Source organism: Rhinopithecus bieti, unplaced genomic scaffold, assembly GCF_001698545.2.
Source record: "Rhinopithecus bieti isolate Rb0 unplaced genomic scaffold, ASM169854v2 scaffold_49371, whole genome shotgun sequence".
Classification (NCBI taxonomy): Eukaryota; Metazoa; Chordata; class Mammalia; order Primates; family Cercopithecidae; genus Rhinopithecus; species Rhinopithecus bieti.
In genome coordinates, this window is record NW_016821003.1 from 2,603,277 (window position 1) to 2,629,906 (window position 26,630).

At 38.9% G+C, this 26,630-nt stretch overlaps 1 protein-coding gene across 2 annotated transcripts in view; it reads right to left on the minus strand.

The window, feature by feature from the left end:
- CDH8 (cadherin 8) overlaps positions 1-26,630 on the minus strand; it is a 395,507-nt gene that overhangs the window by 360,277 nt on the left and 8,600 nt on the right. For both annotated transcript variants that reach the window (XM_017860108.1, XM_017860107.1), the window contains exon 2: positions 18,792-19,242. In XM_017860108.1, the coding sequence (XP_017715597.1) occupies positions 18,792-19,043 (252 nt within the window). In that variant the 5' untranslated portion in view covers positions 19,044-19,242. The remainder of the gene's footprint in view (positions 1-18,791; positions 19,243-26,630) is intronic.

Consider the following 26,630-nt stretch of genomic DNA (forward strand, 5'->3'; position numbering starts at 1 on the left):
TTCTTACTTCAAACTGGTTTTGATTGTTAATTCTTTTCCAGGAGTAATGCCGGATCTGGATAATGTAGGTGAACTGGTAGTAATGCTGTGGCTGCTAAGAAAACAAGTAGATAAGACAAGTAGATATTATTTTTAAAAATGAGAAATGTTGTTTAAAAAGTGAATAGCCCACTGTTGAATATTTTTACCTTGTTTCTTCAAAGTAAATGTTCATATCATTCAGAATCTTTGTGTGTGTCTTCATGACCTCAGCAAAGACCCTGGAACATAGCATGCTCCCAGTAGATATGGTAGAATAAATCTATTAATTCACTTTTACCCAATAATTTGTCAACACTTCAGAACAACAAGTTAATCAATTGTATTGATTTTGAAAAAAAGAAAGGAAATTAATCTGTATGTTTGATGAAATGATATAATGCAACTACTTTACCTGAGAAACTTCAACTTTTTTATAAGAGACTATATATCAGAAAAGTTTAGGATTGAAATTGAAAGCAAATATATCTACCTTCAGGGTTTGACTCAGCAACTTTCAGATGACTGACCTTAGAGGAACTATACAACCTCATTAAATCGGTGTGTAGCTACAAATGGAAATACATGATAGCGTGTACCTCATTTGGAGTTTGTGAGCATTAAATGAGATATGCCCTAAGTGTTCCACCTATTGCAAGCATAAAAGTACTCAAAATGTGAACCATTAGCATTGTTTATGGTAATCAGATTTCCTATTATCATTGGAAGGAGATTATAAAATGGATGTTGTGGTACAGCAGAGTCTAGAAATAAACTTCTTTTTGTAAAATGCCCCATTTTTTATAAGAACAAGTCAATAAAAATCTTAGGTGAATTTACAAGTTTTATAAATTATCTTAGGTAAAGGATCTAACTCTCCCTGTACTTAAAAACAAATTTATCAGAAATGTTTGGCACATAATCATCCATTAGTACAAAGGTTGAAAATTATCTTAATAAGTGTGGGGTTTTGGTGGTAAGCATGTGTGTGTATCTTGGGGGAGGCGGGCATGTAACATGCTTAAGTAATTGTGAATCAAATATTCCTTCTCTTCAGTATTTATAAAATGTGTCATTAAATGTTAGCTTTTATTTCAACCAATTCCATGTACTTCGAATCATAGGATTTATTTTAACCTTTGCAACAGTTTGAAGATCAAGCCTTTTAAAAATTTTGCATAAAAGATAATAGCAGTTCAATAGCTCTAAGTTATTGCAACATAATAGCTTTTATAAAGTATGTTTTAATAGCGTGCTTTATATGCAATCTCCTTATAAGATGTTATAGATTTAATATTTCATTATAATTCATAGTATTATGATGGTGGTGATTTTATACTTGTATGCATGAACAGTTTGTAATGCCTGACTGTGTTTTTTCAGGGATATGTTTACTCTTGATGTCTCAAAAGAAAGACGGTCCTTCCGACTTGTGTCTCACTAAGGGTGGGCCGCAGCATTGCAGAAGTCAACCTACTGTGTCTCACGTCACTGTTGAATCAGATGGGTTACTGAGGGTGGAAGTTCAAAGTTGGAGTCATCCTCAATATCCCTCTCACCTCGATCTTCAAAATAATTATTGCATTCGCATGTGACATTTTGAAATATTAGACATGTTTGTCTGTCAATATGGAATGTGGTTATCCATCATTTTATTCTACTTTTTCTTCTTCTTCTACTTTTAAATATTGAAAAGTAAGTAACAATTAAACATATACTTTCCTCTATGCCCTCAGAAGGCAAAGGATTTCTCCTTCCACTCAGTAAAATGTATTCCTTCCTCAGGCTCAGTATTAGGATCAGTTTGTATGAATTAAAAATCATAGAGAAACAGAATGTTGGATTCCAAAGGGCACTAGAAAGTACTGAAGACCCCCAGGTTATTATTGTACAGATGAGTAACATATGGCCATAGAGTGACAGGATTTAAAACTGTCTAGCTAATTGCAATTTTAAAAAGCTTTAATTAACGACAAAAACGGCCAAGGTGTGAACTGTCCAGAATAGTAACAGCTACCATAATATTTGGTCCCCACTCAATGAACTAGGATATCACATCTATTGCTTAGGGGAATACCTAAAGGACAAATCTTACAAAGTAACTTTCTCAGTGAGGAAACTGAGGCTTAACACCATTAACTCTAACTCTCATGCAATGATACAAGCTGATTATGGGGCTATTGTGACAGGAATTGAAGCCTGGCTTTGTTTAACTTCAGAGCAGAATCTCATTATCACAATCCTCCAGGCTACCATCTTTCTCAATGAAAAAGATACAAGCCTGAACTCTTGACCAGCAGAGGTCAATAAAGGTATTGCAAGGTAGGATATTGCACATAAGCTGTTCATTTCGGGCAATAAAGATGACAGAAAAATAGACAAGCCACCGTGGTTATAACCACAAAAAAAGGATAGAAGCTGGTTGAAAACTTGCTAATGGTTTCAGAAATGTATGCTAATCCTCATTTTCTAATTCTGTATAAATACGCGTGTCTGTGGATATGTGAATTTGTATGCCTCCTGGTGTTTCAAACACAAGCCTATGGCTCTTAAAAAGCATGGCTTGGGTAAAACAATATACTTTAAATAGTAAATTGTAAAATAGAAAATACTATTATTTAAAGAGGTTCAAATTAAGTATCTGCATTCAGGTCAATCAGTCTTAATGCGTAGAATTTTCAGGGGAGAAAGAGGAAAGTCTCTCTTAGCCCAAGCCCTTGCTAGGCGGAAGAGAAAAGTTTCCCTTGTGTTCCTTGTGCTGACCCTTTTATAAAATCTAAAAGAGAAAGTCAGAACCTTGTGGAGTTTACGGAGTAGCAGAGGAGAGGATTTTGTATTTGCAAAGATTCTTCCAAGGCTCTAATTCCAAAGTAAGAACCCTTTCTTCTGCTACCTCAAAAGTTCTCTTGAGTTAGAGGAGTCCTCAGATGCAGACTTTTACTTCCCTATCACATCTCAAGGAGCAGTTCCCAGGCATGCTGATTTTCTTTGTAAATGTGACAACACTTCCCTACCAGGTCACAGTACGCAACTGTGTCCCAGCACTTGCAAAGCCAAGTGACACTCAACTGTGCTACCTCTTCTCACCCAAATCCAAGCCTAGCAAAGTATTCCTAAAGGAAGACAGCTGCAAAAGCCTTCCTGGAACATTAGCAAAAGAATTATCCAATAATCTTGCATGTATGGTTTCCTGGCCTGTGTTATGCAGTACTCACAATGTGGAGTGCTAGGCTATATTAAGGAGCACCATCTTGGATGATGTGGAGCTAAGAGGTCACAAGACAGTACAGGCTTTTGAAAACCTCATTCAATAATATGCCCTGGGAAGATGTCTATTATTAATGCAGGTTCTCAGTTCGCATTTGCCGGTCTAAGTAGGGAAGTAGCATAGTCCTTGGATTTGAAAGAGACCACATAAACCATGTGATTGTGTGGTGCACTTAAAAGAAAATCTCACTCAGGGCTTTCCTACCTTGCTGCACTGACATGTTGCAAAATTTAGGAGTGGATGTCTTAAGAGGCCTGCTCTGTAGGGCAACCTGGAACTGCAGTATTAATCTCAACATGCTTTGAATGGCACAGAGTTACCATGGCGGGGGGTGGGGGACACCATGTGCAATGCTGATGGATTGACAAAAGCCTCTGGTGAGGCAATATGATCACTAGAGAAAACACAGGACAAGGTGTCCAAAGGTCTGATTTCTAGTGTGGGTCTAATGCCATCTTAGTCAAACCACTTGGCCTTCTGGGTTATTGGCGTGATCAAAAGAAATACTTGGAAGAGCAAATCATGTTCCATAAAAATAAGCACTTTTCCATGAGAACTTGGCTCCTATTTCCACAAGAGCCCTTCCATGTGTAAAGAAACATAAGGAAGAACCAAGTAAATTGAGGGAGGCGGTGGCACAGTGTAGGCAGAAGAAGTATAGGTTTTGGAAATAAGCTAGTTTTGCATTCCAATCCCAATTCCCCACCTTATTAGCCAACCTGGGACAGTGACGAAATTTCTCTGAACCTATTTCTTTATCTGTTAAAAGGGGGTTGATGTTAATAGCCCTATCTCACAGGATTCAGGTGAGATCTAAATAAGAGTTCATATATCCTGTAAGGTACTAGGTAGTCAAAAAAGTATTATTTTCCTTGGTTCTATCCATGCATATTCTCCAACTTCCACCTCACTTGTTCTTTACTGAGCTATTAAAACTGTATTTGCTCATCCCATAAATATAAACACCTACTAAGTACCCACAAAATTTAAAAACAAAACATTCTGTAAAATGCATTTGCTCAAATATATTTGTAAAGTAGCAGAAACAGAAAACTAGCATTAGCCTTTTCTGTGGCCATTTTAGATCATTTTAAAATTAACTGCATAAATTGAGTTGTTTTTATACCCAAATATACTAGAGAGATAAATCTTGTTTTAAAATATCTTTTGCCAATGTTTCAAAAGCCCATTTCATTTTTTTTTTTTTTTCTTTTTTGAGACAGCGTCTCACTCTGTCACCCAGGCTGGAGTACAGTGGCACGATCTTGGCTCACTGCAACCTCTGCCTCCCAGGTTCAAGTGATTCTCCTGCTTCAGCCTCCCAAATAGCTGGGACTACAGGTGAGTGCCGCCACACCTGGCTAACTTTTGTATTTTTAGTAGAGATGGGGTATCACCATCTTGATCAGGCTGGTCTTGAACTCCTGACCTCATGATCCACCCACCTCGGCCTCCCAAAGTGCTTGGATTACAGGTGTGAGCCACCAAGCCTGGCCCCCATTTCATAATTTTAGAGAGTTTTAGACAGATGTAAATTGTCCAAGGGCTTACCTATATGCCTTTTCTACCTCCCACGTCTCTTCTAAGCTGATGTCATAGTCTGTAGGTAGAAAGCATGTAATAATTTTATTTAAAGACTTACTATTAAATTATTATGCTCCACATCTGATTTGAGATAAAATGGCCATGATGTACTTTCTAGTACCAATTCCTAGAGGATGTATAAGGTTAAGAAACAAAATTGGTCTAGAAAAATTCAAAAACAAAAAAAGATCATCATGTTTGTTGGTTCACTCAGATTGTACTTCATGCCAAGTCCTGCCAGCCTCAGTTATTCGGCAAACATCATGTGTTAGAATCAAAATGCACACCTTTCCAAAGCAAAAACAAAAAAATCAGAACCTGTGTGATCAGAAAAGTATACACAAAAGTACACATTAACCCATCTGTCCAGGGGCTAAAAGGAATTAGCCTGAGCCTAGTGAGAATCACTCAGTGGACCCCAAATCCATTCCATATTGCCTTTCTCTGCTTGCGTATCCTCTGCCTTCCCTCCTTCTCTCTGGGGACTATCCTACTCTCTTTCCTTCCCTCAGTCTTCTTTTTACTTTACCTCATTTTCTGTCTCATTGGTTTTGATCCTCTGTGTTTCTTGAATGCTGTGATCCTGTGAAAATGTCTTACTTTCTGTATGTTTTCTGGGTCTAGGCTCCTTTTTTAAAATTTGTCTTTTTTATGATTATTATTATTACTATTATTATTATTAGAGTCAGGATCTTGCTCTGCCACCAACGTTGGAGTGCAGTGGTGCCAACACAGCTCACTGCAGCTTTGATCCTCCTGCCTCAGCCTCTGGAATAACTTGAACCACAGGTGCACACCACCACACTCAGCTAATTTTTAAACATATTTTGTAGAGCTAGGGTCTTGCTGTGCTGCCCAGTGTGGTCTCAAACTCCTGGGCTCAAGTGATTCTCCTGCCTCAGCCTCCCAAAGCACTGGGTTTATGGGTGTGAGCCACTGTGCCCAGCCTAGGTCCATTCTTATGTTGTATCACATGTAGTGTGACTTTTGCTTTGTATTTTTGGATTTCTGTCTTACCCTCTATTTACCACTTGGCTCTGTGGTTTGTGTCTCTTTGACATTGTCTTACCACCTGGTTTTGTTTACTTGTATGTGATGATAGGGAGCTGGGAGAGTCTCCATGTTTATTGTTTGGTCTTTTAGCTTTTTTGTTGCTTGTGTCTTTCCTCCAACCAGTAAGATAGGAATATTTAAATACATTCTTTCTTGGGGCTTTGATGGGGAGGGTCTCGTTCTGTTGCCCATGCTTGAGTGCAGTGTCATGATCATATAGCTTACTGCAGCCTCGAACTCCCAGGCTCAGGCGATCCTCACAATCTTAGCCTCCCAATGTGCTGAGATTATAGGCATGAATCACAGTCTTAAATGCATTTCTGATAGTCTAGTTGGGATGTGATATTTGGGTTCAGCTCTAAAAAACTAAGACCTTTACAGTAAGAGTTTAATGACAGGAAAAACAGAAGAGAGTACTCAAAAAACAGTGCCCTTGATCAGTAGGCCCAGCCATTGCAGACATCTAATGATTTCTGAAAACACCTCAAAAAGCTGATTATAAATGTTCCTACAAAGTCAGGGATGCAATCAGAGGATGAACTTTGCCAAAGCAAAGCTCCTTTAAGAGAAAAAATAATAGGATATGTACTCACACGCACACACACACACACACACACGCACGAGTATGACAAAAAGCAAACTGCAATGAGAAATTCATTTATACTTTTAGGTTCCTATACGCACATTAAAAAAAAAAAAAGCAAAGAAAACTCCACTGTAAATAACCCTGCCACATTCTAAATAAAGGTTTTGAATGGCTAGGGAGTCTGACTTGCTTCTAAAAGTTACAAGATTTGGTCATTTTTAATAGCATGTTTGGTCTTTCATCAAATTACTGTTCCTCAGAGTATTTGCTAAAGGCATAAAGGGGTTATTCTCAGTGGCCAAGATGCACAGTAGCAGAGGACATGACCAGAACTGATCAGGAGAAAGTCACCAAGATGGAGGCTGGAATGGAAGAACTGCAACAGAGAAGCACATATCTATTTGGAAAAAAGACTTATAAAGTTACAAGGGGCGTCAGGGAAGTCACCGCACAGAGCTAAGTAAATTATAGATCCCACCTCTGGAGCCTCTGTAATATTGTCCACCAGCTCAGTTTCCAGGAGTACAGGGAATTGTTACTAAATTATTCAGCATTAACACAATTAGTTCAAGCAACTGGAGGGTACAAGCGTTTTTTCTTCTTTTAGTTCCCATCTATGTGTACAGGATCTTATTTTTCATTCCATTCTTCTTTTTGCTGTTCTGGTGATTCTCACTTTAAGAAGAACCTAGAAAATTGTTCAGTTTTGGCTAAAGATTCCAGTGAACTCTCTAACTTTATGCTACAGCTCTGGCATGGTTAAAAGCTCTGCCCAGCTCAGGCAAAATCAGAATCATTACACTCTGGTCACCTAGTCAGTGAGAATTTACTTCCGTCCAAAAGTCTTAATTTTCTTATCTGCAAAATTGAAAATAACAACATGTAAATATACTTAAAGCACATACCAAGATGTCTGAAATTTTCAATAAAACCGTTTTTCTCTTCTTGCTACTCCTTCTCCATCATTTTTTCTTATTCATCAGCATAATCATTTTAATATTTTTAAAATGAGAAAGCAAAACATCAAGATACTAGGCTAACCCCCGTATTAGGAGAACAACCCTCAAATTGTGGTGTACTTGGTAGCAGCCCTGCCCGGGCCCAGGCTATGCCACTGTCCTCTCCTCTGATTCCCATAAAATAAATAAAACAGAGCCAGCACAAGCATAATCTTCAAGGACATTTTTCTTTTCTTGAGGGATTTATGTGCACCTCGGTCCCTGACTAACAAAGCATATAGAGGTGCAAAAAATACGTGTGGTGGCTTTGTAATTAGAGAAACATCTCTCATTGTCTGCTCAAATCTTACTAAACCTTTCACATTCTCATTATGAGACCATACCTTTGTTTCCTTCCATGATCTCACCGTTCTCATCTGCAAATTGGGGTCACAGCCCAGCATACTGGGCACCTACCATATAAGGTTCAAATGAGATCGTGTGTTGCCATGGTGACAGGAACACATTCTGTGACCACTACACTCAAGTTTGACTCCGGGCTGCATCACGTAATCACTGTTTGTCTCCCCTGCATCTTCTAGTGGAAATGACCATCCCCTTCAGTGACTTTCTCCCGATCTGGTAATGTGTATAATGTTACCTTTATCAGGGGATTGCTGTGAAGATTGAATAGGCAAACTTTAACAAATTGTCAGCCATTTAGTAAACACTCAATAGATACTATCACTTTATTCAGGTTACTTAAAATCTCTTTTCTCTTGGGGTGGGCGCAGTGGCTCATGCCTGTAATTCCAGCATTTTGGGAGGCCAAGGCGGGCGAGTCACCTGAGGTCGGGAGTTTGAGACCAGCCTGACCAACATGGAGAAACGCCATCTTTACTAAAAATTAAAAANTCAGGGGATTGCTGTGAAGATTGAATAGGCAAACTTTAACAAATTGTCAGCCATTTAGTAAACACTCAATAGATACTATCACTTTATTCAGGTTACTTAAAATCTCTTTTTCTCTTGGGGGTGGGCGCAGTGGCTCATGCCTGTAATTCCAGCATTTTGGGAGGCCAAGGCGGGCGAGTCACCTGAGGTCGGGAGTTTGAGACCAGCCTGACCAACATGGAGAAACGCCATCTTTACTAAAAATTAAAAAAAAAAAAAAAAAAAAAAATAGCCGGCCGTGGTGGCATAAGCCTGTAATCCCAGCTACTCAAGAGGCTGAGGCAGGAGAAGCGCTTGAACACGGGAGGTGGAGGTTTTGGTGAGCCGAGATGGTGCCATTGCAGTCCAGCCTGGGCAACAAGAGTGAAACTCCATTTCAAAAAAAAAGAAAAAAGAAAGAAAGAAAAAGAAAAAACTTGTTTTTCTTCCCCATTTTCATGTCCCCAGATAATGTCATCAGTTTCCTAGTCTCAACCATATATTCACAGAAAAAAAATGTCTGCAACCCAGTTGAGTTTTTCTTAGGATTAGGGAGAAACAGAAGTATGCATGTAGGGTTTTATTCTCTGCTGTTTCCCAGTATTCCTCAGCCCTTCTGATCAGGCTCATTTGGATTCTGCTACTGCCTTCCATGGAAGCCCAGTGACATTTGATACTCTGTAGATTTCAGAACACATCTGCCGCGCTGTGGTAAATAGGTACAGAGAAAAGGAAGTAGTCCACGGAACTGAGCAGACAACAGTTAACAGTTCTCATTGAGGAACTGAGTTGGTGGTAGGAGCATGGGTGCACATGCAGGCTGTTGCTTTTCACCATCACCTGCAGTGTGGAAGGAGTCCCATCAACCCACTATGTTCATCACCTACCACATGGGGTTCAAATAAAATCAACAGCTGTTTCCTTCCAAAACCTCAGCTAGGGCTTTTCCAAATGCCAGCCCCCTTGACCCTCTTTTAAAATTGAGTGGTATTCAAAAGCGACGGGTACAGAGAGCAAAAAAGCATGATTTGACCCATACAGGGGTTGATTGATGATTGGCTGATTTCCTAAAAACTAAATGTGCATTTCATTTTCAAAGGCTTTAATGTGCACAAGAATTACGTGGGGGTAGTGTTGAAACACAGATTCTGATTCAATATGTCCGGGTGTACAGGTGTTGAATGGAATTCTGTATTTCTAACTAGCTCCCATGTGTTGCTGCTGGTGGTCTGCAGACTTCACTTTGAGTAATAAAAGTGTAGTGAATTATATTTCTCCTCTAGGATATAACATCTAAAGGGATTCCTAAACGTATTAAAATCTAAGGTGAGAGAGCCAGTGCTGATGAGAAAACATGCTCATATCTTAACTGAGTATTCCGATTTTTGTGCACAAGGCTGCCTATTGAAATACTGTGTAATGAAATATTCAAAGACTTAGGGACAGAAACATGGATGACCAAATTAGGCCAAGGTGTGTATGTGCATGCAAGAGGGTGCATTTAAGTTAATTACAATGGAAATGATATGTACAGATGGAAAATACTGAACTATTTTTAAAATACCACTGTCTAGAAAACATTCTTAGCCAGGCCAAAAGAAATTCTGTAAATGCTGTAACACTTTTATCTTTCTTAAATAACATGGTTCCATAAATAACTTTTCTAGGTCATTCCTATCTGTTGAAAAAATTACAAGCAACCTGTAGGCTGATTATATTACTTGAAGACTCATGAGGTAGTTTCCCATTTAAAAAATCAAATATAAAACCTTTTCATCTGGTTAATATCTGGTCTATTCCATAGTTATGGAACTTGTTTACTGTGCATTTAGCAATGCAGAAAGACTGTAGCTGTTCTTTCTCTCTTCATAGCTTCATAAAAATGATTAAATAAGCCTAGTGCTTTATTAATTGATGAGATTGGCCATACAAGTGTTTAGCAGAGGTGTAGTTTTTAAAACAAGATTCTATTTACCAAATTTGTTTTACATTAAGTAATGGTCCCCAAGAATTTGCTGTGAATGGATGGCATTGATGTTAATTTAGAAATATATTATTTTGGCCGGGGGCGGTGGCTCAAGCCTGTAATCCCAGCACTTTGGGAGGCCGAGACGGGCGGATCACGAGGTCAGGAGATCGAGACCATCCTGGCTAAAATGGTGAAACCCCGTCTCTACTAAAAAAATACAAAAAACTAGCGAAAGAGCGAGACTCCGGTCAAAAAAAAAAAAAAAAAAAAAGAAATATATTATTTTTTCTCATTTTATTAAGTTTTACATTTTAATAAAAGCATATTAAGAAAATAAATGCAGAAAAAATTTTTTTAACTCATAATCCAACCACATATATTGGGGGGGAAAAGATTCAATATGCAGATATATTTCCTTACAGGTTCTCCTGTATTGCTTTGTGGTATAGTTACTAAACTGAATCAATGTCAGAAATTAACTCCTCAATTTTTTTAAGGTGGGTTACCTGGATATCATGTACTCATTAGGTATAATCACGCCTTTGGGATTTTTTTTTATGATTCTATGTTGTTTTCAACTGGGGAAATCTTCACATCAAAACAGTGAATAATGGTTGTAGACATGATTTGCATTCTCTTTAAATTAACTACTTAAATCAAAAGCATTGGCAATGTGTATGCATTTATGGGGGTGAAGGTAATTGAAAGAATAACAGTAGAATATCTAAAAGTATTGAATATGGGTGAGCAGGATAATGGGTACTAATGGCTCATTTTTTTTTGTAAAAGTTTGAATACATACATCTGTATTCATGGTTTGAAGTTAGTTATAAAAATGTTTAAATCTATTTTTTCATGTTCACACACATATTTTAACAGATATATGCCAGGCACTCTGACTGTATCACACATATATTTTAAAAATTATATTCTACACACTTTTTATTATCTTGCCTCTGGTATTTATTAAGTTGCAACCACATTCTCATGTTATAAATCTTACTTTTCTTAATGACTTTATGCTATTCTGTCATGTGAATATGCAATGAGTCACTTTCCAGTCATGCAGCATTTACATCTGCGCAATGCTTCCCTATGAATTTCAGCTTCATACTTGTAATAGGAATCAATACTCTGAGTTTTTTTTGTACTGACTATCTTGTTGCAATCTATTTAAAAAACAGAATTATATAATCTGATTGTGTCATCCATAAACATATGACTGCTATTATTTTGCTTCAAGTGGGAAAACTATCTGCCTTCATGAGATGACTCTCAAATAGCCGACAAAATATGCAAGACTCTTCTTAAGAGAAAGCTGGCTGAATTTACTTCTCAGTGCATCTACAAACATAAGCATCGATCATCCACTCTCTCTCACCTGGTCCCTTGATAAGGAATGAGATGAACAGGGTGAGAGTCTGGAGCTACAGGGAAAAAAAGAAAAGGATTAAGAGATGATTTGGGATTTTGCTCATGCACAAACTCGGCTAAGAAATCCTCCATGTGCATGTGTGTGCACATGTGTAGGTAAGCATGTGTGTGTTTAGGGTTTCTGCTAATTTAAATGACTAATATTATTCTCTTTATTTATATTAGCAGCCAAAGATTTCCAACAGCTCTGGGATACCCCTATTTCTAAGTCGGGATATTGGACCAGAGGGAGCCAACTCTTGTTGTTTGACCAGGTTGAGACACGCGATGCTTACTTGCATTCCTGCCAAATTATTGGTGCAGAAGGCTCTGTCTGAGTAGGTAGAAGCTTCATGGAAATGACAATGAATTGTTCTCACAAGGCCGAAGATACAATTAAGCTGTGACTGCGTAGTTCAGCGCTCTTAACATGCAAACGGCCAGCAAAAAATAATGGCATGTCAAGTGCAATTTTCTCACTAGTCGCAGACACCATAAACTGTAATATAGTGTAATTATTTGGCATCCCGTGTCCTTCATACTAAGCACCACCCAAACGATTTCCAAGTTACAGTGAAGAGGGAAGGTTAGAAGGTCAAATTTAAAGAGAGAAAATGAGTCAGTGCCTTGGAGGAAGAGAATTATAAATAGACGTGGCATTACCAGCAAGAGAGTTACATCCAAATAAGGAACAGCTCAGAAGCCCAGGTAGGAGGAAAAAAGGGAGGAAAGAGAACAGAGAAGTTTATGTAAGAGAGAGGATTTAGTATAGAAGAACTACGACCACCTGCAGAGCAGACTGGGGGTTTTTTTTCCCCAAAATAAAGCAATATAACGAATTGAGGATCACAGGACTTGCAGAACAAGGACTAAAGCAACCTGAGCCAAAAATCGATGCTACATACACACCCCAACCCCCCCGCCCCACACACACACACAGAGAAAGGCTGAGCATCTCTAATCCGAAAATCCGAAATCTAAAAGCTCCAACATCTGAAAGTTTTTGAGCATTGACATGACACCACAAGTAGAAAATTCCACACCTGACTTCACATGATGAGTCACAGTCAAAGCTTTGTTACATAAAACGTTATTTTAAAATTATAGAAAATTTCCCTCAGGCTATGTGTGTAAGGCAAATAGGAAACATAAATGAATTTCATGTTTAGACTTGGCTCCGTTCTCCAAGATATCTCAATATATGTGCAAATATTCCACAATCTGAACATATCTCAAATCTGAAATACTTCTGGTCCCAAGCATTCTGGAAAAAGGATATTCAATGAGCATGTGGAGCGCGTGTGTATGTGCGTGTGTGTGTGTGTGTGTGTGTGTATTCCTGTTCCATAGGGGTTTGTATCTTAAATATATAATATCTTAATCTCATACACTCAGAAGTGAGGAAATTGCACCCAACAGAAGTGACTTTTTTCCCAGTTACTTTGTAGTAGAACTAGAAGAGAAAGAAGTCAGATCTCCAAGAGATCCTTGCTTATCTTTCTAACTTGACACAAGAGACTTTAAGCCTAGTTCTCTGTGTTTCAGCACAACAGACTGAATGTTTATGACCTTGGTATGTTGAGTTTTAATCTTCAATTTGATGGTATTAAGAGGTGAGTCTGTTGAAAGGTAATTTGGTCATGAGGGTGGAACCCTCATGAAGGGAACTAGAGCCCTTCTGAAAGAAGCCCCAGAAAGCTTCCTTGCCCTCTTTCTACCAGTGTGAGAATACAAGAAGATTGCAGTCTACAACCTGGAAAAGAGCCCTTACCAGAACCAACCATGCTGGCACCCTGATCTTAAAGACTACCAACCTCCAGAATTGAGGGTAATAAATTTCTGTTGTTTATGAGCCACTCAGTCTATGTTAACTTGTTATACAGCCGGAACTAAGACACACTCAGTTACCCTGACCCTCTCTCAGCTCTGTAAATAGCCTTGAACGTGCTATTTCCTCTATCAAAAATGCTTTTTCTCTTTATCCCTGAACCCTGGTTCAACAACAGGTTAATGCATATCAGCTTCCACGTTATTTCCTTTGGGAAGATTCCATCCTCCCATAGAATAGGGCAGCTTCCTCTGTATATGCTTCAAGAGAACCACATTCCTTCATTTCAGAGCACCTTGTTTCAGTTTTCTTGTGATGTTTCTTCATTTGATTTTCTGTCTTAATGTCCATCTCCCTCTAGGAGCTCACTGGTTCCATGCAGAAGGCATAGATAGACCTGTGTTTGCTCAGAGCTGAGAACCCACTGGCAATGAAATACCCTGCAGATAGTAGGTGCTCAATAAATATTTGTGGCATGGTTGTATCAATCACCATCCTGACTTCCAGCCAAGGGTTGTCATAATGACATCAAGCTGTCTACCATAAAGGGTATCTGCACATTTTACCACAGGACGGTATTTTTGTGTTGTGTGTCAGATACATCAAAAACCACCACAGGTTTTCTCTTTCCTAAGACCAGAACAAATAAGCAGATTTGGGTTAAGTGTCTCATGAGCCACTTTTTTCTCTCTCACAATTTCCAAAGAAAGTCAACACTGAGGTACATGGAGATGTGAACGCTCAAAGTTTATGTGTTTATGAACAGACTCTGCCCTGCTTTGGTCCACAGAGAACTGGAGGCAGGAATGGAGTCTGTTTGGCTGGTATTTGCTTTTCAGAAATCCAGACAAAAGCTTTCTGCTTCAGTTTGTACCATAAGCCCAAACACAAAAGTCTGAAGACAGTTGGAAGACAACGTGTTGCTTTATGACAGTGGTAAGAAAGACAGTCTCCACTGAGGTAATGCTGCAGCTTTTGAAAGACAGTTGTTTAAACAAGTTAACTTTTCTTCACGCCCACTACCTCAAAGAAAGACTTTCAATATCAATACATAGAAAACATTTTTTAACTACCCAGATGGTCTATAAAATACCCATGTGAAAGAGAGAACATGAAAGCTCCTTTATTGAAAAATACCATTGAGCTTATATGACTATTATAAATTCTTCCATTAGGTAGGTAAATTTTTCACTTATTTTTTCATATAAAGTATTTACTGAGCAGTTCCTATATACAGGCAGGGTTCTAGGTTGTGGGAATACAGAGTAAAGACCAAAGGACTCAAAAATCCTTTTCTTTGTGGAACTTGCGTCCTAGAAGAGACAAATAATAAACATAATAAGGTATAGAGTATGTTAGATAATGATTGTCAGGAAGAAAAAAATATCAAGCATAGACAAAGGGTATGAAATATTAAAGGAAGAATAATTACATTTTAGAAGAACTGATAGGGAAAGCCTCTCTAAGAATATGACTTTCAGGCCAGGCATGGTGGTTCACACCTGTAATCTCAGGATTTTGGGAAGCCAAGGCCGGAGGACTGCTTGAACCCAGGAGTTCAAGATCAGTCTGGGAAACACAGGAGATCCCATCTCTACAAAAGATTTAAACAAAAATATCCAAGCGTGGTGGTGCATGACTGTAGTCCTAGCTATTAAAGAGGGACTATTCACTTGTGCCTGGGAGGTCGAGGCTGCAGTGAGCTGTGATTGCATCACTGGACTCCAGCCTGAGTGACAGAGCAAGACCCTATGTTAAAAAGAAACCAATATATATGGCCACTGATTTCATTCCATTTCAACAGAAAATATAAAAGCTTATGTTGCTTCTGACCAAGGGAAGCATCTTACTCTCAGTCATCTTACTCTCTCCCCCAAGACTTTGCATAAACTCCTCTATCTTTCTAGGGCACTGCACTTCCCACCCCACACCCCCGGGTCGGTGACTCTTCAAGACAAACAGAAACATCACCTCCACACTATACAACATGTCCCTGTGCAGGGACTCCCAGAGTCTTGTTATTCACCTAGTGAGGTAATTGTTAATTTGTCTGCCACTCCAACTACAAACACATACACATACACATACAATTAAGAATGCAATTACAACTACAATTACTATATAGCAGGCACTATGCTTCTATTATTTTCTTTACTCTTAAAAGTTCTTATTTATCTTATCTGCATAATCCTTGAAAAACTTCAGTAATCTTCTCAGGGTTAACACCCAGAAAGTGGCCAAGCCCATATTCAAACCTCGAGAGAGTACATCTCTGATGCTAAGGAGCTTTCTCAGCATCCAGCTGCCTACCAATATACTAAAAACAGATGATGGATGCTGTAAGGTTACATGTGAGGCTCTGAAGAACCTATCACTCAAAAACTAACTCTGCCCTTGAGCTTGAACTCAACCTGCTAGGTCAGAGGCCTCACCATGGTGACTCGCAGGAGCGCCTTTCAAAGAGCAGGTGTGCTCATAAGTAAGTAATGCTTCTCAGCCGGTTCCTGGGGAGAAGCTGGGAGGTGAAGTGGTTTAAAGAGTCGGATGTGGAAGAGTGTGCACAGAGATAAAACACTGTAAAGCACCGGTGGGCATCCCGATACAGATCATCTTTGCACTCAGCTTGACTCATCATCTGAAGCCGTCACCTGAAATGTATTTTTGGCTACGCTACATCCCAAGACGCTCCAAGGCTATGCTGTCATAATTCAGGAGCATTTTTATTTAAAGGGAAATAGGTAAGATGGGAAATGTTCGCAGAAAAGTTTTCCAGAAAATAAACTCTGATTTAACAATTATTTGGGAATTAGTCATGGTAGGAAGCCGTGAAAAGCCTAGATAAAAACCGTCACTAAGACTCAAAAGCATTTTGGCTATTTCAAAATCCTAGGGTTCACTGGCAACATTTCTGTCATTCAGAGAAGCATGAACGTCTCATGTGTCAATAAGTCACAAGAAGACGCTGAATGTCTGGCTGTTTACCTCTATCTCTATTACTTCATGTAAGGAATAGAGGTGAAATCAGTTATCAGATTCAGAGTCCAAAGCAACCCCACGTTAATTACTTTTTCTACCCAGAAAAAAATGAAATGTTCTCCTGGGCATAGCATGTTTTGTTATTTACATTATGCAAGACACAGTCACAGTGATACACCTTCATAAAGAGGTAACTAAGAAAAGCAAGGAAAAAGCGTCCATTATGTAAATACGCATGTATTCCCAGAATTTCATATGGTATGAGAATGTCTTTCCTTAGGGCTGATTACAGAAGTTCTGAATATCCAGAAGTAGACATTTAAAGACTTTACATTCCATATTCGATAACTCGTCAGTGTAAATTACAGTTTAAACTCCGGTTAGCTGGTTCCTAATATGTAATAAGGTACAGTGGGTGAAATAATGGCCATTGGAATTTCCAATAGGATTCAAACTCAGGTAGATAATTTACCATTCTGTGATATTGGTTTGGTTTATTAATCCATCTAAAACCCACTTTTGTACCTACAAAAAAGGTAAGATAATGCTGGTAAAGAAGCCCATATCCAAAACCCATGGGGCCAGAAGTATTTTGGAATTCAAAACTGTTCACACTTCAGAAACACTAAGGTATATAAACTATATGGTAAGTAACACCCTCAGCAGGGTCTGGGGCAGCACCCTGTAATCAATCACATTAACATTTTTGCAGCAAAATATATGAAGTCACAATTACGCATTACAACTATAATAGCCTTAAGTCAGTTCTGCTCCCTGAGTTTGTATCAAGGATATAAAAAAACTTTCAGATTTTATAGTTTGAACTTATGACAAAGGGAGTGCAGACTTGTTTTATACATATATATTTGTATCCATGCATGCAAATGAACATACATATGCATATACTGCAGGGGGGCTATTGTTAGAATCAAAAAGGTTGGTGCCTACAAAGTGCTTTTATAAAAGCATTCAACAGATAATAAACACTCAGTATTGGCCAAAATATAAGTTCCTTAAAGGACGAGATCACTGTTTTGTTCATTGATATGCCTCCCATGCCTAATAGAGCGTCTGGCACATAGGAAAGGCTCAATAAATATCCATGTAATGGTTCATGGTATCTCCTTATGCGGGCTTTCTTTATCCAAGTAGAACCATATGAAATGAGAAACATAATCCTTGGAGAGGCTCAATTTGTTTTGCAAGACAATAGGGTAAAAGCATTAATGCAATCGGAAGTTCCCAGTGAAACACAAAGAGTTAACTCAAGTCCTGAAGATCAATATTTAATTTCCCTCCTATTTTTCTTTTAAATCATTGCATTTGGGAAGTGAATAACATTGGCCTGATTCACTTCTAAACTGACTTATCAAGAAAATCAGTCATTGGCAGGCTCCTAATTGGAATTATACCTACATGAAGATGTGCATCAAAATTAAAAGGAGCTTATGAACAGTGCTGAGGAATAAACACGTGTAGTCTCCAATAACCCACAGTGTGATTTTGGAAAGCAGGCAGCCTATGTCTACCAAAGAACATTTGTCTGACCTGCTAACAGGAGCAAAACAAATGTAAGTCCAGTCTAACACACACACACACTCCACTAAACTAAAATTTTGATTTTGTACATTTGATTTCGTCTGACAATGAATGAACTAGTTTCCTACTGCAAAGTTTTTCAAATAGTACAATGCACAGTTAACCATCTACTTTAAGAACTTCCTTTTCTCCATCCTAGGTTAATTATTGAAAAAACAGATGATAAAACAAAAAAGATAAATATCTACCTGCAATTATAGATATCTGCATGTCCTTAAAATAAAATAAAACAAAATAAACTCTCAGCAACTGAAGTGGCAGGAATTCAAACTGAGAAAAGATGCATATCTCTTCCAAGTACTATAAACTAGAGAAAAGGTTTGGCATGAAGTCTCTCTCGTGTGAATGAGAAAGAAAACGTTATTTGTTTATGCATTATATAAGCAGTGTTATATTTTATTGATAGCCGAGTGGAAGAGGTGATAGGAGAAGCTTTCCCTACAAGACCATTTAAAACTGTTACCTTGGGATTAATCCTATTCCTAACAGAATGACATGTAGACTCACTAACCATCTGTCCTGAACAGTTTACAGCTAAGTGTGGCCACAACTAAAAAGACTCTGGTATTAAACATCTTAAGACCACTAACAGACCCTGAAATTGAGATCTTAAAAACAAAGCTTACCCGGCCAACAAGAATCGGTTCAGGTCCAGAAAACTCTTCCAGGACAAACATTTGATTCCAAACCCAGCCTCTTTTGGAGCGGTTCAAAATTCGCTGTTCTTCACCCAGACTGTTTATTTCCAAAGGGGATCCACTCATTAAAACTTGAGACTGATTCATTGGAGCCATGTAAATGCAAGGGGGAAGAGTAATCCATAATATTATTAATGGAGTCCAGAGATCCAAGAGCATTTCCGCTAGCCGTTCTGGCATGGTCCCACCAGTTAAGCAAATCACCACGAAAATGAGACAATTATTTTTTTTGTCTCCGGTCTGCAGCCATCCAATTCATCATGCAGTGCCGAGCATTTACTTACAGCTCTGCCACGTGTCTATAGCATGGGAAACAGACATCATCTAATCAGCTTTTCTAAGACCACAATCCATTGGCTTTTCTTTTCATTGAAATTTCCTGCAAAAACAAGGAGGGAGAAAGATAAGGGTCTACTCAAACAGGTTTTAAAATAAAATCACTGCTTTTCAAAAGCACCTAAAGTGAACAATAGTGGGCACTTCTCAAACTCTTGAGTTAGAAAGTGGATCTGAATAATTAGAATAAGTAGGCTAGTAAGTCCTTTAATTTTTAAGTTTTATTTAGATTGTAATTTTCATTTGTAGCTATGTGACCTATCAGAAACGGTTCACGTAATAGAAGTTCCTCCTTGCTTCTTTCTTTCCCATCTCCCTCTCTTCCTTCTTGTCTTCCTCTTGACTTTCCTCCTCTCTCCATCCCTTCCTCTCTCTTCCATTCTTTTTCGTTTTAACAATTGGGAGTATATGCTAACATAGCCCACTTGTCGAACAGATTGTAAGCCTTTTACTTTTATTTTCTCCTTTTTTTCCTTTTTTTACCTGTTTAAGGACATGTTTTAGTTCCTTTTATGCTAAACTCCATGAAATAACTAGCTTTGAATTAACAACACTAAAAAAATACAAATGAGAATGGGAAGGGGAATTTAAACCAACTTTGACAATCTTAGCTTCCAGGATTCATCAGAAGGGATTGCCCAGTTCAGGGTACAGAGTGCAATCCTCTGCCAGGATGCTAATAACGAGTGAATAAAATTAGATTGCTTCCAGAGAAAAATTCTGTAATGTCCAGCTTGTATGCTATCATCAGGACAGTGTCAGGGTCCCCATTCTAAACGTACAGTTAAACAGGAGATTTAAATTACAGAAAGCTCCCTTGGGAATAAAATACGGTTAAAAAAAAAAATGTAATGTAATGTTCAATTGAAGAGATTCAGAAAGGCAAGGGCACAAAAAATCCCCATTACCTGAGGTGTCAGATACATTTTTTGCTTACCCTCAGTGTGGCCAAATGTGTTTCTTCCCTCTCAAAAAAAAAATTTTTAAAGAAATACTGTTCACTGCAGATCCAAGAGAGAAGCTTTGCTGGATTAAACTCAATGGGAAAATATTTTCTCAGGACACCGTCGGGAGCAGTATGGCTCAGGGAATTCATAAAAAGGAAGGAAACCTTTCACCTCTAGGTCTCTGGTTCCATTCTGGCTCAGAATAAGAAAGCTAGAAAGTCATTAACATTCGCTGGGCTGGTGAGTGGCCTCACTGAAGCCAGCTGAAAGGGGCAGACCCAGATTGTACTGCAAATACAGGCAGTGTCTGATCTAACAAGATGGCCAGTGGAATCACCCTGCTTGTCATTCTTTGCCTGGGCTCAGCTCAATCACTGGGACTCTATCATTCAAAAGGGCTCAACCCTGATGAGTATAGAGGAGCCATGACAAGCAGCAGTTGCTTTGGAAATGGAAGAAAAAAAAACAAAAAAACAAAAAAAACAGCTTTCAATGGGAAACCAATACAGAGAAAACAGAGTCCAGAAAAAAGTCTTCTCCTTCCCCTGGAATTGCAGAAAATCTTCCCCCTAAAACAGATTCCCCTTAAGTCTTTCTCTCATGCCAGTGTGTGAGCAGACCTTGGCAGGCTTCAAAACTTAAACTAAACAAAATTCAAAAAGTCCCCATAAAGAAACCCCCAAATCTTTGTGTCTTTCTGAATGCTCAAGCCACTTATTACTTTAACAGCATTTACAGCACACCCATGCTGTGCTCCCTCTAGACCTGAGGGAGAAGTTGGTGCTAAAGGAGTCTTGTGCGTGCTGAGGACTGTCTGTTCTTGAAACAGATACAACTGGGTTTGGATCCCAGCTCACCCTGCTTGCTGTCTCTGTAATGATGGACAAGATATTCAAGTTTTCTGAGCTTCAGTCTTTTCTTCTGCAAAGTGGAACCAATAATAATTCCTACCTAATAGGACAGTAGTGTGGTTCAGAAATAAGACATATGGAAACCAGTCAGATCATGGGAAATACTCGGTAAACTGGAATCCATGTGGTTGTCCTGGGCTAGATGTGTGGTGATGACAGGATTCCTGCCCTAGAGAGGCTTTGAGAAAAAAGACGAAAGAATGAGCAGAGTGAAGCGATGTAACCTGTCTAGTAAAAGCTGGTAAGGTATGAAGCTGTCGCAAAGGTACTCAAAGATCTTCCCTGTGGTGGAGGATGAGGATGGTGCTACAGGAGAAAGGCCTGTGCCATTTTACACACATGGTGAGATCCATTCTAGTCATAGAGCCTCAGCCTAAAGACTTCTCAGAGAAAAGGAACTTGTTCTTTCCAGTTCTCCCCTACTCCATGACAGACCATAACTGAATGTGCAAAAGCCATGTATGCTGCTCTCCAAAGGCATACGTTTCGTTTGTTTGTTTGCTTACTCAAGCTCATACTTACGGGCTCAAGTGATCCTCCTGCCTCAGCCTCCAGAGTAGCTGGGCATGCACCACCATGCCTGGCTACTTTGATTATTACTATTATTTTTATAAATGGGGGGGGTTGATCTCGAACTCCTCGCCTCAAGCAATCTTCTCACTCCAGCCTCCCAAACAGCTGGGATTACAGGCATGAGCCACGGTGCCAGGTTGGCCTGGGTTCTACAGCAGCAGAACAACGAGATGGTTGTGAGAGTGACCTCTAGTGTCAGCCTGCTTGGGGTCTGAATTCTAATTCTTACACTGACCCGTTGTGTAACAGCGGAGGGAGGGATAATTAATAACAATAGCAATGAAACAATGATAATAATACTGACCTGACAGGTTAGTTAGTCTTGGCACGTCAGATAGGACAGACTAGCATGCACAGTTCTTTAAAATTTTGCCAAACACTCTGCAAGTAAGTATACTCTAGCATTTGCTTTGTTGCTAATGATTGTGAGATAAGAAAATTTCATCTCAATTTAAATTCATAACAGACACTGTCATGGAAACCACCAAGTGGCAACGAGGATAGACTGTGGTATGTTGGATGGATTGCAGCATAGATTACAGTGAGTTCCCTCTACCTGAACTCATCAGAATAAGTTAAAAAACAATAATAGACCCTAGGCCAATGTTATACAATGGCATAGCTTGACTAGTCAGAATGAGTAGGTTAAATAAAAAGGGGATACGTGTGTAGTCACAAATAGTATCCACTAACATGGTATCTTACTGTTAGATAAAGCGTATAATGCCTTGCCTTGTTGTGTTCAAAACTGAGGCAGAGAATAATGAAATTATGTACTCAAGGAGCACCTCTAAGAAAAGAGAGAACCACTATTTGAACCTAGGTAATGTACTTTCAAAATTCTTTCTGAACAAGACCCTTCCTCTCATTGCAGAAATATTTCATGAGCATATACTGTATGTCAGGTACTAGGGGAAAGAAAGGCAAATGGGTCAGAACTCCTCTCTTCGGGAAGCAAAGAATCTGTTTGGCAAAGATAAAGAACTAGATAATCAATTCATTGAAACGTAGTCCTAGAAGGTTTAAAAGAAACAGAGTGATGGGTAAGCCACGCATGTTGGCAGCATTAACGAAGGTTTCTTAGAGGGGATGTCATTTAAATGTTGAAACAGAATTAACCACCTGAGAAGAGGGTGTAAGTGAAAGAACATTTTAGTCAACCAAGGAATACGAACAAGACCACCAACTAATCTAGGATCTCTGAATGAATCAGCATCTAAGGTAATTTTCAAATTATTATTTGCAGAATCACCCAGTCCATGGTCACTCCATCTTTTTTCTTACCCATCTAATTCATAATAATGATGGTCTCTACAGAGTACATGTTAAATATGTAGCCATTTCCTCTGGCAGTTCTTTGTGAAGAGAAGAGCATGTTTAGTGTCTCCAAAGATCAAGTCATATACCACAGAAAGGGTGTGAGGGGCAACTGAGTGCTATTTCTGTGCAACTTCTCAATTTTCAGGGGTTTCTGGGGGTGAGATGGCCAATACCCTGAAGTCAATGGTATAGCCCTGGGGAGAAATTAACCCAACTCAGGGGAAGCCCTTCATCTACACAGGTCATTCCTGTCACATCACCTGTAGGGAGCTTCTACAGACTGAAACACTTATATGTCACCTCTTAGATTTTGCCAAATTCTTAAATCATCTGTACTATTACTTTAAATTTTACTGAAATAGGCTGTTTTTGAAATATTTATTTTTAAATGGAAAGCTAATATTATTTGCCATAATAGAATATAACTTTAAAATTACGATGTTAATAGCAAACACTTAGAAAGTACTCAGATAATATTAAATTATAAAGAACTATACATACATAGATATATACATATAAATTCATGTCTGTTCTTCAAAATAACTCTCTAATATAACATCATTATTACTTTATTTCATCATTCTCATTGTAGAGATAACCAAATTGAGGTACAGGGAGATTAGTGTTTTAAGTAATGTTTTATTTTTACTAAACTAGACACTGTTAAAAGCCTGAGGTCATCTCACTATTTGCTAAAAAGAAAGACCAGCCATAGTTAGAGACAGGCTGGTTAATATTTAATAAGTGGCTCTTTGAAAGAAAACATTCTGATTTGTAATGTTTTCTGATTTCCATGGCATAAATACTTCCACCATGACCAATTTTAACCTTCCAGTTGGCCATTAACCAGCTCTGAAAATTACTGAAAATTTAACCATCAGCTCTGTTAAAACCCAGTAAAGAGCCAATGCTAGCACACCTGTAGTGAGGTGCTTCTCAAATATTAATATGCATCCAAATTACCTGGAAATCTTGTTTAAACACAGATTATGAATCACTTAGGTTAGTGTGGGATTTGAGATTCTGTATTTCTTATAACCTTCCTGCAGTGCTGATGCTACTTACTGATTTGAAAACCACACTTTGCGAAGCAAGTAGTTCGAAAGAAGACTGGCTCCCAGCTCAGACCTCCTCAAGATAACCTAAAGGACTCAGTGGTGTGGTGGAAGAGTCACTTCTTCCCTTGTGTCATTGAATGTCATGCCATCAACTACTTCACCACCACTGTGAATAAAGGACTGAACACATAGATTTGGGAAAACCTTGAACTAGGGTGTGTGAATATATGGAATCTTATGTGATGTCACAATACTTTCCTCTCCTCGCATATCTATTTTACGTGAGGCACTGGGAAAATTGCTGAGCTAACTGGTGTGTTCACAGGCACATGCATGCTATCAGGGAGTGTTGGGACTTAGTCTTCAAGGCGATCCTGCTAATTCGAGAGAAATGGGACTCTGCTGTGACACTTGGAACCACACTATTTGTATGCTTGTAACTCTGCCATGGGCAGACTAACACTGTCCTCTTAGAACATCAGAGAATGGCTTTGTAGAAACTTTTGAGATGCAACTGAGCCTTATGTCCGTGTTATCAGTATTAATAAATATTGTGAATAGCAGCTGCATACACAAACTGCTTAACTTTATGCAAGGAAGAAGAAATTGAGCAAGGTTGTAAAGCTGGGGTAAAAAAATCAATTTACTTTTACATTTTCCAACCACAGTATGTGTGTCTGACCAAGCAATCTACTTTATTATAATGCTGTTGCATTGATTTACACCCAGATAGTGAGATGAAGAGATTTTTCAGTTTCCCTGGAATTCTTACATATAAGAAAGCCTTTAGAATTCCCCCATATGATGATATCTTTTCCTGGGTAAAATACGTATAATCTGACTTATCATTCACACTTATATTTCAGAGATAATTCTAATTACAGCCTGAATTTCACTCTGCTGATTCCAACATTATTTTAAGGTGAACTCAGTCAATTCACAGATATATAAGTCATTATGCAAAAACATATTACACCATCCATTTTGTAAATAGTGTGGATTAAAGTTCAAAATGATGAACCGCATGCTGATCGGTGAAGTCTAAAACAAAAACAGGCTTTTACAGACACTTCAGGATTCAATCCAGCAGATTATTGTGGTTGACAGGAAACTATGCTTTTATTATCCACTAGGCTTAGCAGCCACAATATTTCATGAAAGCAAAAATGACACCGACGACCAGTGAGTTTCTATTAAAAATGTTTCTGACCTTGAATTTAGAGCCATTAGCAGCCTGCTTCGAAACAGGTAAATGCACATTTAATTCAAAGTGGTATTTCACGAAAGCAGGAGATGGCGATTCAGTGTGTGACCTGGAGCAACTCACGCCAAGCCCTGGCTGACTGGGACTGAGCAGGTAGAAAAAGCCTTTGGATTTTAGAGAGGAAATACAGTTGCATGTATTCAAATATAAATAATACAAGAGGATCACCTTTCCTAAAGCCTTCAGAATTCTGTAACCAGATTCCCTTGGCAGAAACATATTCTGAAATTGTTTCTGTACACACACACACACACACGCACACACCCACGCACACGCACATATTATTTTGTGTATCCTTCACTCAGCCACAACGCTTCTGGTCGTCCTTCTTTGGCATTAGACCACGTATTTATCCAGATGTCAATCTGTCCAAAAGCATATTGTTTGCTTGTTTTACCATCCAGAATAATATCTGTCAAATCCATTTTGTGTGTGTGTGTGTGTGTGTGAGTTGGAGTTTCACTCTTGTTGCCCAGGCTGGAGTGCAATGGCGCTATCTTGGCTCTCTGCAACCTCTGCCTCCCAGGTTCAAGCAATTCTCCTGCCTCAGCCTCCCGAGTAGCTGGGATTACAGGCACCCAGCACAATGCCCAGCTAATTTTTTTTTAATTTTTAGTAAAGATGGGGTTTACCATGTTGGCCAGGCTGGTCTTGAACTCCTGAACTCAGGTGATCCACCTAACTTAGCCTCTCAAAGTGTTGGGATTATAGGCATGAGCCACTGCGATCGGCCTCAAATCCACTTTTTGCTCTGTTATTGCTATGCTACTATTCTCTACCTGAAGTTTTTGTTTTCTTTAAGTTCTATAATTGTTGGTTTCCTTTGGGAACATCAATAAATAAATGCCTGTCCTCCTCCTTCTTTCCCAAGGTAGAGTCACAAGTTTGTTCTTCACATAGAAATGTTTCTGTTATAGAAATTTCAGAATGAGGTGACTAAGCCAGTGACAAAGACAATAAAGTCAAAATAAGATCTCTTCTCTAGTGTTACAGAACCAGACCTTTACTTAGAAAACTTTCTTGGAATCATCAGTTTAGTTAAGATATTAATAATAATTTTCTGACCAGCCGCGGTGGCTCACGCCTGTAATCCCAGCACTTAGGGAGGCCGAAGCAGGCAGATCACGAGGTCAGGAGATCGAGACCATCCTGGCTAACACGGTGAAACCCTGTCTCTACTAAAATACAAAAAATTAGCTGGGCGTGGTGGTGGGCGCCTGTAGTCCCAGCTACTCGGGAGACTGAGGCAGGAGAATGCGTGAACCCGGAAGACAGAGCTTGCAATGAGCCGAGATCACACCACTGCACTCCAGCAAGGGTGACAGAGCGAGATTCTGTCTCAAAAAAAAAAAAAAAAA